We start from the raw sequence: 17,688 nt of genomic DNA on the forward strand, positions 1-17,688 counted from the left end.
TGAGTCCAGCCTCCTCACACTGTTGACCTGAACCATGCGCACTGTCCCTTATGGCCCTTTGGCCTTTCCTCTTCTTATCACTATGATGACCAGGCCATGATAAGGCAGGTCCGGCCTCAGGACAGAAGGAGGGCGCTGTCCACTTTTCTAAACCTCTTCTGTTGCATAACTCGGACACTTCAGGGCAGTAAAGCGGTTATCTCAGCTCCTTGTATGTGGTACTGTGTTTTACACACTCGCAAAAAGGCACAAGTGAGACATCTCTCACCATACAAATTATATTGATCATAAATGTATTCAGACTAATTCATTACAGATCACTTTAAGTGATTTGACCAATCAGTTAGTCTCGGTATATATATTTTTATTTTTAATGTTGAATGGCACATTTCAGTGTCATGTTTCTATGAATTTAAGTCAGAATTACAGTCGATCTTTTTTGCTGTCATCCTCTTAATTCAAAATGGTTCAAAACTGCTTCAACACTGCTACAGTTTTAACAGTGACATGCAACAGCAGTGCATCTGTCTCAGTGTTATGTGCATTTATGAGTATGCAAGCCCGGCAGACAGACATGGAAGACTGGTGTCCAAAGTCACGACCCTGCCCTGACCTGGATGAAGGAAATGGTCACGCTGCTCGAGACAAAGCAGGGCAAAGGAGAGTCTGAGGGGCTGGCTGGTCAGCCTCTAACAATGGGTCCGTGCTCTAAGACCTCTAAGACCGTGGGCCACACAAAGGCCAGAGAAACCCCCTCCTTCCCGCTCCCACATTGCAATAGAGCTGGCATTTCACACTGGCCTGTGAACAGCCATTCAATCAAACTACTGTTTAACCTGACCCCTGGCCTACGCAGAAATCAAGATGAGTCTGGCGGGATGTATTTAGGTAACTGACCTCATTGACCTAACTCCAAGCCAGCCACTAATCAAAAACCTTTCTCTCTGCGATCTTTACTTCAGTTAGTATTATATTAATTGGAATATTTAAATGCAAGATGTACACTGTCTTGTTATTACTGCTCCAGATTCCTGTGAATATTCCTTAAAAGCATGTAATCAATAGGCCACCTAATAAATAATGTGTCTAGTGATGGTTGCAAGGAGCAATAGCTCCCGGGGGAACAAGAGACACCACCAGACCCTTCGTCTGGGTCAACTACCCTCGAGCCAGGGCTGAGAGAAGCAACCACATGACCCTCTCCCTTCTCAATGGACTGCTCCTCCCCTCTACCTGTACATGGCTTGGATAAAGGTGTGGGGGCTGCATATCAAACAGACTGGAGCCTTTGATGTGGATGGAAACACAAACACTGATTTGAGCAGAGTCGTAACAGCTTATTTGTTCCCTTTAGTCATTCATTGAGCTGCTTGTTGAATGTGTATGTCTTCAAAGGATTGCTGCATGCACCAGTAGTACAGTAGCCGAGGAGGCCCTGAGAGTGCCCTGGCCTAGTGGGCTGTGGGAAGGCCATCTGGCTTCCTGTTCCTTAGATTTGATATTGATTTATTGGGTGTACATGGGAAGATAAGGGGACACCAGCTGCCAGAAGTTCTCCTCTGCATCCTCACAGACAATAGGCCTCCTGGTCATCTGCATCCTGGCTAAATAGGTAATGAATCATTCCTTGTTAGAAGGAAAGTTACATTTTTGCACAATTTCAAAATTAAATAATTTTAAAAATCACATTTGATTTGTGCTGACACACTCACACGTGTTAAAATCTCAACAGCAGTACCAAAATGCACAACTCCATTGAAAAATGTTACTGCAAACGTGCTAATATTAATCCGACATTACCATAATAATTGATGGACCTGCACTTTAATCAATTATTACACAAATTAAGCCTGTGAGGCTACACATTTATTGCCAATTTTACACTTTATGTGTTGTATTTAAACACATTTAATAGCCTGCAGGGCTGAAATAACGGCGGTTTGAGTGTTTGTAGTAATAAAGGCTGTTCCCAGTAATGATGTTTACTATTCCTAAGAAACACTAACAACCTTTCACAGTTTAACCCATCACAGAAACCATTAATATAAAATTAGGCTCCTATGCATAACAAGTCTCCCATTCCAGTTAAGTGAGCCAGGCAGCGCAGCAGTTTCAGCCTGAGCCTTGTTGGTGAAGGTGTGAACATGGTGCCACAGTGAATTGTACTCATGCCTGATTTTTCTCACCAATACACCCCCCACCCTTAAAAAAAAGACACACTCACATACAGACAGACTCTTGGTGTCACTCGCCCATGCCGGTTCCCCTTTCCTACCCCCACCCTTTCTTCTCTTTCCCCTCCCCTGCCAACACAAGCCTGTGATGTGACTGTCTCAGATAATGAGGTGAGAATTTTATTGCAGCAGTCTGTGAGCCTGGCACCAGTCTGTGAGGATGACAGCGACTTACGGCCTCAGTGCGTGCTCTCTGGTATCGGGCGCCCTCTGTTGACTGCTATGAGCTCACGCTGGATACACAGACTGCTCTCTCAGGTCCTCCAGCAATGCACTTCAAAGTGGGAGATCAAGGGTCGACTTGCGCATGACATCCAGAGAATGACAATGCCTCGGCCAGCCTACACCTACTGCTACGTGCCAGTCCCCAAGACACAAAGGCATGCAGGCAGCTCCCGCACTACTTGGCTCTGTGGAGGAAGTGCTCATTCAGGAGTGAGATATACATACAGGAAGAAGGCAGTGCTCTGTCTGTATTCTATACAAATACTGGTGGGCTGAAGCAATGTGAGGGACAGAGGAAGGACAGACCCACAAGACAGAGTGGCAACAGATTCTTGGCGGTGTCCTGTTTGATTGCTCAAGCATTTATTGATAAGATACAGCATCACACCACTTATCTTTAAAGACAGCCATCTCATTATCTGGTGTATTACAAACCGAACACACGTGACAGTGAGATCAAAGAATTTTCACAGCATTTTCAAAGCAAGTGTGCTCTTCTATTGATCTGAGGAGGAAAAAATATATTCCTTTGAGATTCTCTAGTTTGAGCATATTCATGAAGTAAATTCCTCTTACCAACCTGTCATTGTGGCTCTTAAAACTTCATGATTTGGTGATTCAAACACTCCTGAACTGTAAAATGGTCACCTGAATCCCTGAGTAGCTAGCATGACCTACCACTTTAGTGAATGCACATCTCAGAGAGCACTAATAACCACTGAACTTTCTTCTTAATTATCACAGCAATTACCTCCATTGCATCAAAATTAGGCCTTGGGTTTTCAGAGGTGAAAGCCAGTATCCCGTTCACAAACACAGCAACACCCTTTTCCACCCCAATAGGCAGCTAGTAAGGGGGAGTGAGGGAAACCTCTTGTGATCAGGCTGTCATTTCCTCTGGTCGGCTCTGTTATTCCAGAAGCCTTTGTGAAGGAGCCAAGTGGTCCAGCCGCAGACAGAAGGTGGGCTCCTCGCATGCATCTGAGGTTGTCAGCCCGGCAGGGGAGGGAGGCGCTCCTGGCTGGAAAAGACAAGGAGAAAACAAACATGGTGCTGAAACATGACAGCGACAACAAATCCCTGCTGATGAATACAGTTGTACAGTGAATCATACTTGATTTATCTTTATGGCACAATAAATTACAACAAAAGTCTGACTGGTGCAGGAACATGTTGACAGTTTCACTGTTTAATTGCACATATTGGCACAAAGAGAACAAGACATTTCATAGAAACAATGACGGATATGAAAATAACAGGAACTGAGCTACCACCACTTAAAACACAACAAGGGAAGAATGAAAATGTTCCATCAAGGGTGAATAAGAACTATTATTGCATTGACTGAGTTGTTGTTTAATTTATAATTTGAGTACATTCAAATTTCTCTAATCTAGTGTTCTCAACTAAACTATTGAAAAAAGCAAAAATACAGAAAAAGCTTCAGTTATGCTTTTATGGACCTAAAAAATAGGATATTATATCAATGTTTGCATTGCTGACTTTGAGGCTTTAGGGAACTTCCATTTTGAGCTGATGCATGGTGCATAACTATACTCGTCATTTTCACCAAGACTTCTATGAAAGGACAAGTTGACTGTCAGGAGACCATCCTGGTTAAATAATAATCTCCTTTTAAAGAGAATAAATGAAAAACACATTTTACTGTACATGGATCTTAATGCTAAGTAACTAACACACACAATAAGCCACCAGACTTCACATTTATACTTTTCATTTTACCACGAGCATACTTGAGTGTTATGTTCTGGGACTTCATCTACCCCAATTACCAATAAATCACCCAAAAAAGTGGACTATTGCGCCACCTATGGCAGAAGACATTCAACTCATCCCTAGATAACTATGTGGTTTCTATGTAGGGGGTCAGCTGAGAATGGTTGGGTTTAATGCAACAACTTCTCTTTTTATATATATATACTAGAAAAACACCTAAGAATGATTGACAGGTTTCATTTCCTCCACTGTTATCTCTGAACCTGCTTTGCATTTATATCCATGCAGCTGTGACTATCAAAATGTACTTTTTATGATGTTACTGATCTAAATACTCCACATCAGTAAAGCAAAAACAAATCAGTATTTTATTGCTTTATTGTATATTTGTATGTTTGCCCCCTATATTTGTATTTATATTTTATTATAAGCAATAGTAAAGGAAAAGGAGACAACAAAAGAAAAAGGCTTCAGGTTTTAACAACTGGTCAAAGGGCGACCCCTGGTGTTGCTGTGAGGTCTCTTCAGCTCCACCACTGACGTGTCGGATCACATTACACCGCTGGTCTGGACAGGAGGCGGATTTATCTCCTGGGTCTCCATATTTAGATGTCTAACCTGTTCAAAACAAATCCTATCCTTTGCCTCTGAGAGAGCCGAAATCCCCCCGTTAACCAGAGTGTTTCGAGGAAAGCCAGAACCAGGATGGCCTCTGTTAAAACGGACGACAGACTGACGAGGTCTCAAAGCTTTTTGTGCGTCGGTTTCGCCGGAATTTTCAGCAAAACCGTCACGTCGCCTTTGGAGGTGGTGAAAATTAAAAGTCAGGTGGGCACTTTTCACTCTAAACGGGGTTTTTGGCAAAGTTTTCTTCTCATCTACCAAAATGAAAGGCTTAAAGGATTTTGGAAGGGGAATCTCGTTTCTTGTCTCCGGTTGTTTCCTTACTCTGCAGTCCACCTGACAACATATAAAAAGTAAGTAAATTTGACTATCACTTTGTGGTTAGTTAATACGATCTCTGGTGGTTTTGTCATCCGTGTTTTGTGCATTATTTGTGCTGTTGTTATTTGTTTGTCAGCCAACTTGGTCAGCTGACGTTGATTAATCAAGTTAGTGTGATGAGTAGTGAGTAACCATAGACTGTATGTGAGTAACACACATCAAATTCATCAGCGAGAACATCAAAATACACCATAACATTGTTTGAAATGTTAAAATAAAGTAAATAGTGCGTTTAAATACAGTGTTTATTTTCATTCATGCTGCTAAATATGTACTTCCTCTTTTACTGTGCCTTCTTTTTTTCAGCCAATGAGAGGGCGTCATTTTCTCTGTCGATGTTCAAAGTTAAAAGGTTTGCTTTCGCCCTGAGAGTTGTCTCACAGGTTCCTCACTTCTCTCCATAGCTTCTCATATCAGTGCTGACAAGATTAGTCTATCAATTACTCAGTTGACTGAAAATTAATCAAAACCTTTTGGTTAATTTCATAATAATTTCATGTTTCTTAGCATAAATGTTACAAAAAAATACGTTCTTGCATTCAATTGGTAAAATGTGTGGGAAATTATCTTTGGATGGACAAAACAAGACATTTAAATGCATCACCTTTGGTCTATTAGAGAATGTAATGGATATTTCATTATTTTATAGATAAAACGATTTGTTGATCGTTTGTAAGTACAGTCTCAACATTCACAGCTGAAACAGCACTTTTTAAAGAAATAATCTTTTAAAATCAAGTGATGATGTGCCATCTTGTAGTAAGGACCTTATCATTTTAAAATTATATTTAAAATGTAGTCCTATCCACAATATCTTACCTCCATGGGATGAAATAAAACGGTCTAGCTGGTAAACTGGCTTTGCTCCTTCTAGCTGGGCCTCCTTCCTGCACAGATGTCCTTGATTGCATAAGATTGAATTTGGCCTGTTGGTTGAACAATATAAGCAATTTGAAGATGATAACATGGGTGGGAAATTATAGAAGGCATTCTAGATATTCTCTGGACATCGCTGACAGTTTATTAGCCTAATTGTTAAAAAAAAAAATCAGCACATTAATTAATGATTAGTTTTTCATCACTAATATATACATTTATATATTATACTTAAATTATGTGTCATTGATTGCTATAATGACTGGATGTAGACAGTCCTGTGGAAGAAGAAAACATTCATACTGGTCATGAGAGGAAGTGCTGCCTGCGAAGCTGAACTGAGGGCACAGCACCTTTCACCTCCTATCAGGTTACTACAGGACAAAACATACCGCAGTGCCCACAGCATGGCTGATAAGTAAACATACTGTCAGCGAGTAATCCGAATAGCCGTAAATACAGTCTGCCGTGTGTAGGCGGAAGCTACCTGAGTCACGAGACACCCTGTCACGTTTCAGGGCGGACGGACACATGTTAATGTAAACACCCCCCACCCTGAGGGGGTTGTACAGTACACAATGTACTTTTCCTCACACATGGCCTGAGGTTTACATTGGCTTTCTGGTGCAGACTTCATAATATTGATCTTACTTCACAGTGATATCATTAATACATTCATTAAAACAGGGCTGCCAGTAAGTGTGATTGTCTTCACTTTGCAGTCTTTTTTTGTTTTGTTTTTGATGAACACAGTCTATAAAATGCGGGAAAATAGCAAAATGCAAAGTTGGCATCTTCAAATTCTTCTTTCTGTCCAACCAACAATCCCAAACTCAAATATATTTAATTTACAGTGATGTCAAACAGAGAAAAGTGACATATCCTTACATTTGTGATGCTGGAACCAGCTATTGTTAATGCTACATTATTTTAATGATTAATAAATTCATGATTGAAATGGTTTGCAGTTAATTTTCTGGAGGAATTTATTTATCAACTATTCTTTTCAACTCTATATTTAACCAAAAAATAAATATGCAGGTAGGGGTTCCTTTTTGTGGACACGCAGATTTACATTAGCTTTGAAAACAACAAACGAGAGCTGCAATGATTAATCGATAAATTGCCAAATTTTGAATTAATAACAAACTATTTTTGATAATCGATTATTCACTTGGAGTCTTTAATTATGAAAAATCTACGGTTCCAGCTTCTCAAATGTGAATATTTTCAGGTTTCTGTGATAGTAAACACAATATTTTTGTGTTGTGGACTGTTGGTCAAGACAAAAGCAGACATTTTATAGACCAAACAACTAATCAATTAATTGACAAATTAATCAATAATGAAAATAATGGTTACTTGCAGCCCTACAACAAAGTAAACATAAAACAAAAACAGCATGTGTGCACTTAAAGCTCACATCTGTCAAACAATGCCATCAAATTACCCAGACAAATAAGAGAGGAGTTCACTGTCTAATCAATGCTTTCCCTTCAGTTAAGTGTTTTTGTTTTTTTCCCTCCTCTGTGTGTGCAGGATAGTCCACCTTCACATGGATGAACTGGGCTTCATCTCTCAGTGGAGGGCCATATTTGCCGGTGGACTGGCAGGTGTTGCTGCTGCCCTGGTCACGTATCCTCTGGAGGTGGCAGAGACCAGGCTCATTGTTCAGAACTGCAGAGAGCCCACATACGTCGGCGTCATTCACACTCTCTCAAAGATCTCCAGAAGTGAAGGGCTGCTTGCTCTCTATAGGGGCTTTTCCCTCACTGTCTTGGGTGCGTATGCATATTCATACAAATGTGTTAATGTGAAGATATCAAACATTAATGCTGTTAAGAGGAGCTCTGCTTTAAAAAAAAAAAAAAAGTTTTAATGCAGCCTTATGAGCTAACAGTCAAGTTCTGTTGGGCGAGTGACCAAAATATTAATATCCACCCACTATTAAAAGCATTTCTGTATCTACTTACAGGGCTTTTCATCTCCAGCCCACACATCGTTTTCTGTACAAATTCCATTAATAGTACATTTAACTGTAACTTGCAGGTGCATTTCCGTTTTCTATCGGATGCTATGCAGTCTACATGAACTTGGACAAGCTGTGGCAGGAGCCTCCTTCTCGCTTCTCCTCCCTCCAGAACTTCATTAATGGTTGTCTTGCAGCAGGAGTGGCTCAAACACTCTCCTACCCTTTTGAAACTGTGAAACGGAAGATGCAGGTAAATTCCATGTTGGCTTTCAGAAATTGTTTCAGCAGAACTTTTTCTAAAAGTCATGGTTAAAAATTACAGACAGAAAACAACAAGATGCCACAAATACAAATAGCAAGTGCAAAGCATTGCCAAACACATACACTATCCACAAGAAGATATAAAGAATGTCTGCAGTTCAAATAGGAAAATAAATAAATATACAAATAATCAATATAGAAGACATCAAAACTGTTCATCACTTAGTCAATTGATTGGCTTTAAACGCTTGGTTGAACTTAGATATCTGTATAGTTGTGTTATTGTGGCCTTTTTAAAGAAAAATATCCTAGCAATATTTCAATGTGATTGTATTCAACATCGTAGGAATAATGCTGAAGATAATTTGACAGATTTTTCAGTTTGACCAAATCATCAATTTTTTAAAAATTGTTCTTACCTGAACAATTTTACACATAAACACATAAACAAGTCTACAGTGCTTGCTCTATTTCCACATTTAATCCACAAGGGGGCAGTATGGAGGTACTTAAATGATGGCTTCACTTGGTCACTCATGTTTTGGAGCATGGAAAGTTTTATTTCTTGATCAAATCCATCAGAATAGTATTTGTAGTAAGTTTTTCCTGTTATCCTTCAAAAATCATTAAGCCTGTGAACATTTAAAGAGTCAGGATATTTTCCACACGCTTTATAAAAACATGATGGTCACATGTAAACATGCTTAGTCTGCAGGTTTAGTTTTTACGTCACGTTTCACATATATTCTGTATGTTTGGAAGGACACTTGGGGAACAATAGTTCAGCAAAGGACAGAATACTACATCCGGTTTTATTTGCCTATTATTAGCTACCACAAGGTGCAACAGCAGCTGGGAATGTTGAATGTGTCCCGGGCCTGCAGAAGCTATAGATAAGTTCTCTAAAGATAGACAGTTACTATCAGAGAGCAAGCGAGGAGAGAGCTTTAAATGTCCAGTTCACGAAACCATTACATTGCCTTACAACAAACATACAAGTTACATCATTTCTGCTATTGTCTCTGTCGTGAAAATAACTAAACATTAAACGTCATGCAGAGAATAGATGATCGGGACACTAGTTACTGTGTTTGCAGAAGCTTAGGGTAATGATTCAGGCAAAGTACTGTTTAACTCACTAGTTAGCTTCATGTTTTATCTACAAAATAAGATGTTTGAACAGCCTAAAAGCCTTGTGGATGCATGCTCCCTTTGGGAACCTTGAAACTTCTAAAGATACATCTCTGTCACATGGCAGTCAGGCTGTAGGGTTGTGGTGTGGTTAACAGGACACAGAGTCTTATCAGCTTTTTAATGCACAACTTAATTAACACATTTCTTATCACTGCTAAAACGCTTCCTCTTCCTCATAATAATCTCCTGCATGGCTGATTTTAACAGTTTTTTTCCCCACTTCAAAGGGGCATAATTGTGTTTATTCTAATTTGCTGTTGTCCCTTTATTTGATAAGATATTATTGTTGTTTGTAAAGAAATTAAATATTTGTAGTTTTGGTCAGGTCAGTTGCTGTACATGTCTTAAAAAGTTAGTAAAAGTTGAAAAGAGAAGTTGATTAGATCAGCAAATACACTCCCCACCACAATCAAACACACACACACACACACACACACACACACACACACACACAGAGAGAGAGAGTGAGAGTTAATCAGGTGCTAAATTGTCATAAAGTGTTTCTAAATAGAGACAGGAATGTTAGTTTTCCTTTAGTGCACTACAGCTCAAATCAAACTGTCTTTGTATAGCAAATTTAAAACAAACAAAGTTTACCAAAGTGTAAGCTTAAAATGCCAAAATAAATCAATTATAAACAAATTTAAAAAATAGAATAAAAGAAAATAGTAGACATAATAATAATAAAAGACACGCACAATATAAGAACAAGAATTGAAAGTCAACGAGAAGAGGTGGGTCTTCAGCAGTGACTCAAAAGTTTCTCACGTCTGAGCAGTTCTTATATGAACAGGTAAGCTCCTCTAGAGATATGGGGTAGAGGCAAAGGCTCGGTCATCTCTATTTTTGACCCTGGATCTCAGAACATCCAAGAGTATCTGGTTGGTCGACCTTAGTGCTCTAAATGGAGAATGATGATGCAGGAGTTCTGCTTTATAAAGTGGTGCCAGACCATTAAAATCTTATAAAGTAGCAATAAAAATTTAAAATCAATCCCAAAACGGACAGGAAGCCAGTAGAGAGAGGCCAATACTGCCGTTATATGATCACACTTTCTTTCACTAGTTAGAAGACGAGCGGCTGAATTTTGAACTAACTGCAGATGACGAAGATACAACTGATCCAAACTCGCATGCAGAGAATTACAATAATCCATAAGACTTTTGCAAATAGACTTCATGATCACATCACTTTATAGACACGTGTTATCACTGTCATTCATTTTCACTTTCATTCTTTCCTCAGGCGCAGAGTGCCCATCTCCCCCATTTTGGTGGAGTTGATGTCCATTTCAATGGAGTGGTCGACTGTTTCATACAAGTGGTCAGAAACAAGGGCGTCCTCTCACTCTGGAACGGTCTTACCGCCAACACAATAAAGGTACAGTGTCTGTGAACAATCCACCATGCAGTATAATTCCTGTTTATTTATTAACTCAGTCACACTTACACCCTCTATCATTCACATGGCTAAAGCAGGCCTACTTTATCTTGCACTGCAGACAATTAATAGGAACTGAAATAACTGCACGTGCTCTTTCGAGTATGACTGTCAAAGAATTGTAACCCATGGCCTACGAAAAAGGGGGGGGGGGGCATGGAAAACAATGTTCAGTGTGTAATTCATAGCAGGAATATTACGGGTAAGGTGGGCAGAGTCTGTCTCTGGAACAGCATGCTCCACTCTCCAATTTCAGCAGCTAATGTCATGATGGCTGTTAGCCGTTTTATAGGAGCAGCCTTTTAGTGAAATCTGAATTAAAATAAAGCTCATTGAATGTGGAATAGAGTCAAAGCTATTTTTTTTTTTTTTAATTTTTTTTTTTTAACCTTTTGTCATTCCTTCACAGATTGTTCCCTACTTTGGCCTTCTCTTCACCTGCTTTGAGATGTGTAAGCAGGTTTGCCTTTACCGCAACGGGTACATCATCTCACCTCTGAGCTACAAACTTACTCCGGGGGTCGACCAGAGCCTAGGGCCGAACGAGCTGCAAGAGGTGAAGCGTTACTTGAGAAACAGGAACTTTGGGTCAGGGGAGTCGTCTTTTGGAAACCGCTGGTGAAACTTCAAATGAGATGATGTCTCGTGAAAAGCATCAAATCTTGCACTCACTTGACCGACAAAGTCCAAATAACAAGAAACATTTGTTGGACTTTAGAGTCAAGTAACAATTACATAACATTGTTTTCCCAGTGTTATATCTCCATTACACCAATTAACACATATTCACTGTGTCTTGTGGCAGCAACGGCCTACCTCTTTCAGAACACTGTTATTTTATCTGACAGTATTGTAAAATGGTTTGTTCACTCGACCATAATGTATTTCCATGATTGTCTTTAACTTAATATTATGTGCCTTGAGCGTTACTTACTTATTTTGGGGCTTATTCAGTTATAGCAACAATCATGTAGTACCACAGTGTATTCACATGCAGTAGGCTGAAAAGGCTCTTTCATGTCTTGAACTAAAATTTGAGCATCATGAATGTGTAATATTGTTGTATAATATGCAAATTTGTGTGATAGATTCTATTTTTAATGTATAAAAAAGCAAAGTTGATTTTGATGGGAGAAAGGTGCATGAAACATTAAAATGGTTCTTTTTATTGACACTTTCTATTTGTTAAGTGTACTTTTGTATGGTACGTAGGTTTAATATATATGATAATCTGATATTAAATTAAAATAAACCACATCCTCTAGCCCACTTTCTTTGGTGTAGGTTCAGAATAGAAAGTGGCTTTTTGTTTCTAGTTTTTGACATTTGCATCAATGTCATTGGTCAGAGTAGTAACTATAACCTACAACTTAATATCTTCACTTTGAAATTAGTTTAATGGATCTGTAATTAATATGATTATGTCTTGTGAAAACTTCTAGTATATTTCTAAGATTTTGTTCTGTGAAGTGGTGGAAGAAGTATTCATATCCTTTACTTAAGTAAAACTACCAATACAGGTAAAAGGTCCTTTACTTAATCCAAATTAAGTAAAAGTACACAAGTATGAGCAGCAAAATGTAGTTAAGGTATTGCAGTAAAAGTAGTATTTTGGTCTCTCTGACTGATATATTATTAAATATGACATCATTATATTATTATAACTAAAGCATCAGTGTTAGAGCAGCTTGTTACTGTTGTAGCTGCTGGAGGTGGAGCTAGTTTACACTACTTTATATACAGTTAGATAGTTTAGTCCAGTGGTTCCCAACCTAGGGGTCAGGCCCATCCAAAGGGTCATCAGATAAATCTGAGGGGTCGTGAGACGATTATTAGGAGAGGAAAGAGAAAAAAAAGAAAGCTCTAATAAACAAATCTGTTTTCAGTTTTTGGATTTTTTTCTCGAATTTTTGGTGACATATTGGATCATTTGAACATTTATTGAAATTAAACCATGTGAGAAATTTAGAGGGAAAAATCACTATTTGGTGGAGCTGTTAACAACTCATTGACATCTGAAATGTGACCCTGACTACACACTTCTTTGTAGTTGAGGTCACAGCCTAAAGCTTGGAAACCACTGGTTTAATCTTTAACAATGTGTTGTATTTTAAAAGCTTGTTATATTATCCATTGTGTCAAATTTTCATCTGAAAAGTAACTAATACTGTCAAATAAATGTAGTGGAGTAGAAAGAAATATATATATTTTTTTTTAAATGTAGGACATCAGTAACATCAAATGAAAATACTCAAACAAAGTACAAGTACCTTAAAATTGCACTTAAGTACAGTATTTGAGTAAATGTACTCAGTTACTTTGCACAACTGGTTCTGTCTGGCTTTAGTTTGCTGACACTTGCTTTGTGTGGAATCAGTCAGCTGATTCAATCATGTCCTCCTCCATACTGTGGGAAACTGAGTGACAACCAAAGGACATTAACAGATGGGATGACCTTTACACACCATAACAGAGGCATTGAAGACCTCAGCTGCTTCAGACTGACATTTGACATGACCTCAACTCAACTCTGAGCTTTGTTGTGAGATGTGATTAAGACAGAATATCTCAACGGGACAAGAAGTTGGTGAAACAGTGTGCTTGTGGGACAGATATTGTGCTGTGACTTATTTGACTGATGAGGAAGAGCACCAAATCTGAATCAGAGGGCATCAGTCAGCCCCGCCCACTCCTCCCGCACCCTACCAATGGAAAGCGACAGTCGAAGTTCGCGTTTTTTCTCGCGCTCAGCCTCCTTAAATCCCCTCACTTCTAGATTGGCTTCGGCCAGTTCAACTCAACCGGCAAACCCCTCCGATAGAGTGACGGGACGGCGACTGATAACATCAGAAGATGAGTGACACAGCTATTTCCTTCGCCAAGGACTTCTTGGCTGGTGGTATTGCCGCTGCCATCTCCAAAACAGCTGTTGCCCCCATTGAGAGAGTCAAGCTCCTTCTTCAGGTGAGTGGGACTTTTAACAAAACAATTTCTTGCTTTGCACGCACTTGGCATTGAATGACACTTGCAAGTAATTCCTCTGCAACACAAACAGGAAACATGTTGGTTAATTTGCGACGTTTTCTTGTTAATGTGGCAGTTTCTAAGGATGGAGGGCTTTATAAACAACAGTTTAGTTAGTTAAAGAGATGCCGTGGTCGAAATGATGTAAAGATACTGCATTGTGCAGTTCTTAAACAGGTCTGTAGTAAATGAGAGAAGCTGTATCAGACTGCTGCAGGGACAGATGAGGAATGAGCATATCTGAGCTGTATCAGACCTATTACGTAATAAAAGCTGCAGTCTTCCCCAGCAATAATACAGTTACTTAAGTGGATAGGCATGACTATCCACTGTGTTTCTGAGTATCAAAAGTACTCATCCTCCATGACACCTCTTAGTTAGGCTTCAAAACTTAACAGACAAGGTCACAGCAAGGTTTGCAGCATGGCTCTCACTGCTGCATTGGGCCTGGGCTCAGCAGCAGCAGCAGCAGGAGGAGGGAGGAAAGGGTGTGAATAGTTGAATGGATGCCGTCAGAGAGTACTCTGGCACATGGATGCAAATGTGCCTGTCAGACAGACGCATGAGAATCATGGGGATTTGTATTGAATTACACAAGTTTTTAAAAGTTGAACAAGTGAAAGGTAAAAGTTAATTTACACTACAGCTAAGTCAAACTGCGTTCTCTGCCTTCACCTAGCCTTCATGTAATGGTTGCTAATGTTGGTCTATAATGTACTGCAATGTTTGTGCTTTAATGACAGGTGCAACATGCCAGCAAACAAATCGCAGTTGACCAGCAGTACAAGGGCATCATGGATTGTATCGTCCGTATCCCCAAAGAGCAGGGCTTCCTCTCGTTCTGGAGAGGGAACCTAGCCAACGTCATCCGATACTTCCCCACTCAGGCCCTCAACTTTGCTTTCAAGGACAAATACAAGAAGGTTTTCCTTGACGGCGTGGACAAGCACAAGCAGTTCTGGAGATACTTCGCAGGTAACTTGGCCTCTGGTGGCGCCGCCGGAGCCACGTCACTCTGTTTAGTGTACCCCCTTGACTTCGCCAGAACACGTCTGGCTGCTGATGTGGGAAAAGCCGGAGCAGGGCGTGAGTTCAAAGGCCTGGGAGACTGCTTAGTGAAGATCTCCAAGTCCGATGGCATCAAGGGTCTGTACCAGGGCTTCAGTGTGTCGGTCCAGGGCATTATCATCTACAGAGCTGCTTACTTTGGTGTCTATGACACAGCAAAGGGTGAGTTTTCATTATCTTGCATTGCCAAGTTACTTGCCTCTTCTCAGTGGACTTCCATGACTTGAGACCTTCACTAAACTCCTGATTGACGCTTCTTTTCTAGGCATGCTTCCAGACCCCAAGAACACACACATTTTTGTCAGCTGGATGATTGCTCAGTCTGTGACTGCAGTCGCTGGTCTTGTGTCCTACCCCTTCGATACTGTCCGTCGTCGTATGATGATGCAGTCTGGACGCAAAGGAGGTAACAAATACAAAATATCACTATCAGGTTATGCCAATGCATTGCTAGAATGGCGGTTTGATTTCTTTGCTGTTGTTTTTTTTTTCTTTCTCTTTAGCGGACATCATGTACAGCGGCACCATTGACTGCTGGAAGAAGATCACCCGTGATGAGGGAGGCAAGGCTTTCTTCAAGGGCGCGTGGTCTAACGTGCTGAGAGGCATGGGTGGTGCTTTTGTGCTTGTCTTGTACGATGAGCTTAAGAAAGTAATCTAAATAGTTTTTATGTCCACTGTTCATGTTTTGAAGTTTAAACTGTAACATATCTTGTACATTTGGATGGACTGAAATGCTGCGATTATATATTTATAGGGACCAACTAGTATTTTCTACTAGTTGTACCGGGGGAATCTGTTCTGCACTCCTCTCTTGGCCCATATTTTTTTGTTTTGCCCCTCACCTGAATGTCATTCCCTGAACACAGGAACCTTGCCAGATAAAGAGAAATAAAGGCAACCTACTGATTGAAACTCCTGCCTGGTTTTGAAATCTAATGCCTTGTATGAAGGGTACTATTGCAGACGGTGTGTGACCAAGTGTCCTGGCAGCCTCATGTTCTCAGTCGTGTTGCTTTGGGAAGCTGTTTGCCAACTTCGTGAGTGAAATGTAAGCTTAGAACTGCAGAGGTCTCCCAGATTGTGGTTGGTGATTAGCCAAAATCAACCGAGAAAGTTGACCCACTGACAATATTTCATCCAAGACGCTTGCAGAAAAGTGATACACAGGCCTATTTGCAAGGAAGTCTGCTAGTTTATTTGACAGATACTGGTAGTTCAGCAGAACATTTGCACACATTACTTGCTGCTGCAGAGAAAGCGCCAGGATTACCTCAAGTGAGGTAGATTATTCCAACCGACTAAATATACTTTTATCTTCTGCCAAACCTCTTCTGACTCCAACTGGTGTGACTGAGGACTTTAACCTTGAGCTGTTTGACCATTGAGTAGTCTGTATTACACACCTGTTCCAGACATTCCCTGGCACAGCCAAGTGATATGTCAATTAAACCGTAAAAACGTAATTTCATAATCTCATAAATTATCCCAGTAAAGCAAAAGAGAGGCTGACGTAGACAACATCCTAGTTGGGAGTCAGGTGGGTGTTGCTACTGCCACCACTTGATACATGATCTTTCTAGCTGCAAAGAATCACATGATTGTTGCTTACGCAGGACAGGGCATGGTGTCCTTCTATGCCTCTAAACAGGGTATCTACTTCCCATTCTGTAAGAGCCAATTGTAATCTTTATTATAATCTTGTGCTACCTTACCAAATATGGGGACAGTTGTGGCAAGTAAAGCCGTGAGTACCAATTATTTTCATTATCAGTTAATCTGCTCATTTCCTGAGTTGATTGATTAATTGTTCGGTGTATATAAAATGGCAGAAAAAAAGTGAAACATGATTGTTATAATTTCACTTTCTTCAGAGGTCTTGTTTTGTGCGATAGGCAGTCCAAAACCCAAAGCTATTGACTTTATTTACTAATCAAAGCATCTGAGAAGTTTAGGAGTGCAAACGTCATTTTTTTTAAAAATGTCTAAAACGATTATTTGATTATCAAAATAGTTGCCAATTGTTGATAGTTGCTATTGAACTTATTGTTGCATCTCAAATGACAAGTATGTGTTTATAGTAGGCTATCAAAAACTCTACACTAAGTTTCTCCCGTATTTGACATCTGACTTGCTGACTGTTTGGACTCTGACCATTTGATATCACTGCACTACACTGTCAATTGGCAGGTTGGCAGCTTTAATTAACCATCAGCCTTTTGACCAGTTAAAGAGCTGCTTCCCCCCTGGGGAAGTAACATAATCTTCCCATTTCAGGGTTAAATAAATGAGGAGACTGTGTTTCAATTAAGTGGCGGCTGTTTGACACGTTCTTATTGATGATGTAAAAGTCAAGTTAATTAGAGGTTCGCTGTCAGCCGCAGACCTTGAACATCACAGAAATCTTCCATGTGCTATTCACCAATCACTTCAGCTGTAATTACTCTTATTGAAACTGTGACTACATAATTGACTCTATGGAAATAAGTTAAACTAAGGTCCAACTTTGAACTATTATTCACTCTCACAGTTTATCAAAAGTTTCATTCTGTCTCTGAAACTCTTTCGGTCTTGTAATTTTTTCCATTAGGCTCTTCAGTTAAGGATCATTAAAAATTGTTTCAAAGTAAATCAATCACTTCCAAACCGCCA

At 39.9% G+C, this 17,688-nt stretch overlaps 2 protein-coding genes across 2 annotated transcripts; both read left to right on the forward strand.

Moving 5' to 3' along the window:
- Window positions 1-4,835: 4,835 nt before the first annotated feature.
- slc25a43 (solute carrier family 25 member 43) lies at window positions 4,836-12,121 on the forward strand. The gene is made up of 5 exons (XM_062425715.1): window positions 4,836-5,173; window positions 7,617-7,858; window positions 8,127-8,299; window positions 10,750-10,884; window positions 11,354-12,121. The coding sequence occupies exons 1-5, from the start codon at window positions 4,902-4,904 to the stop codon at window positions 11,564-11,566; spliced, it is 1,035 nt and encodes a 344-aa protein (XP_062281699.1). The 5' UTR covers window positions 4,836-4,901; the 3' UTR covers window positions 11,567-12,121.
- Window positions 12,122-13,740: 1,619 nt separating this feature from the next.
- On the forward strand, window positions 13,741-15,945 carry slc25a5 (solute carrier family 25 member 5). Its single transcript, XM_062425363.1, has 4 exons — window positions 13,741-13,908; window positions 14,712-15,198; window positions 15,302-15,442; window positions 15,540-15,945. Exons 1-4 carry the CDS (start codon window positions 13,798-13,800, stop codon window positions 15,695-15,697), a joined length of 897 nt encoding a protein of 298 aa, XP_062281347.1. The 5' UTR covers window positions 13,741-13,797; the 3' UTR covers window positions 15,698-15,945.
- Window positions 15,946-17,688: the final 1,743 nt, after the last annotated feature.

The sequence above is a fragment of the Scomber scombrus genome, chromosome 9 (genome assembly GCF_963691925.1).
Source record: "Scomber scombrus chromosome 9, fScoSco1.1, whole genome shotgun sequence".
Classification (NCBI taxonomy): domain Eukaryota; kingdom Metazoa; phylum Chordata; class Actinopteri; order Scombriformes; family Scombridae; genus Scomber; species Scomber scombrus.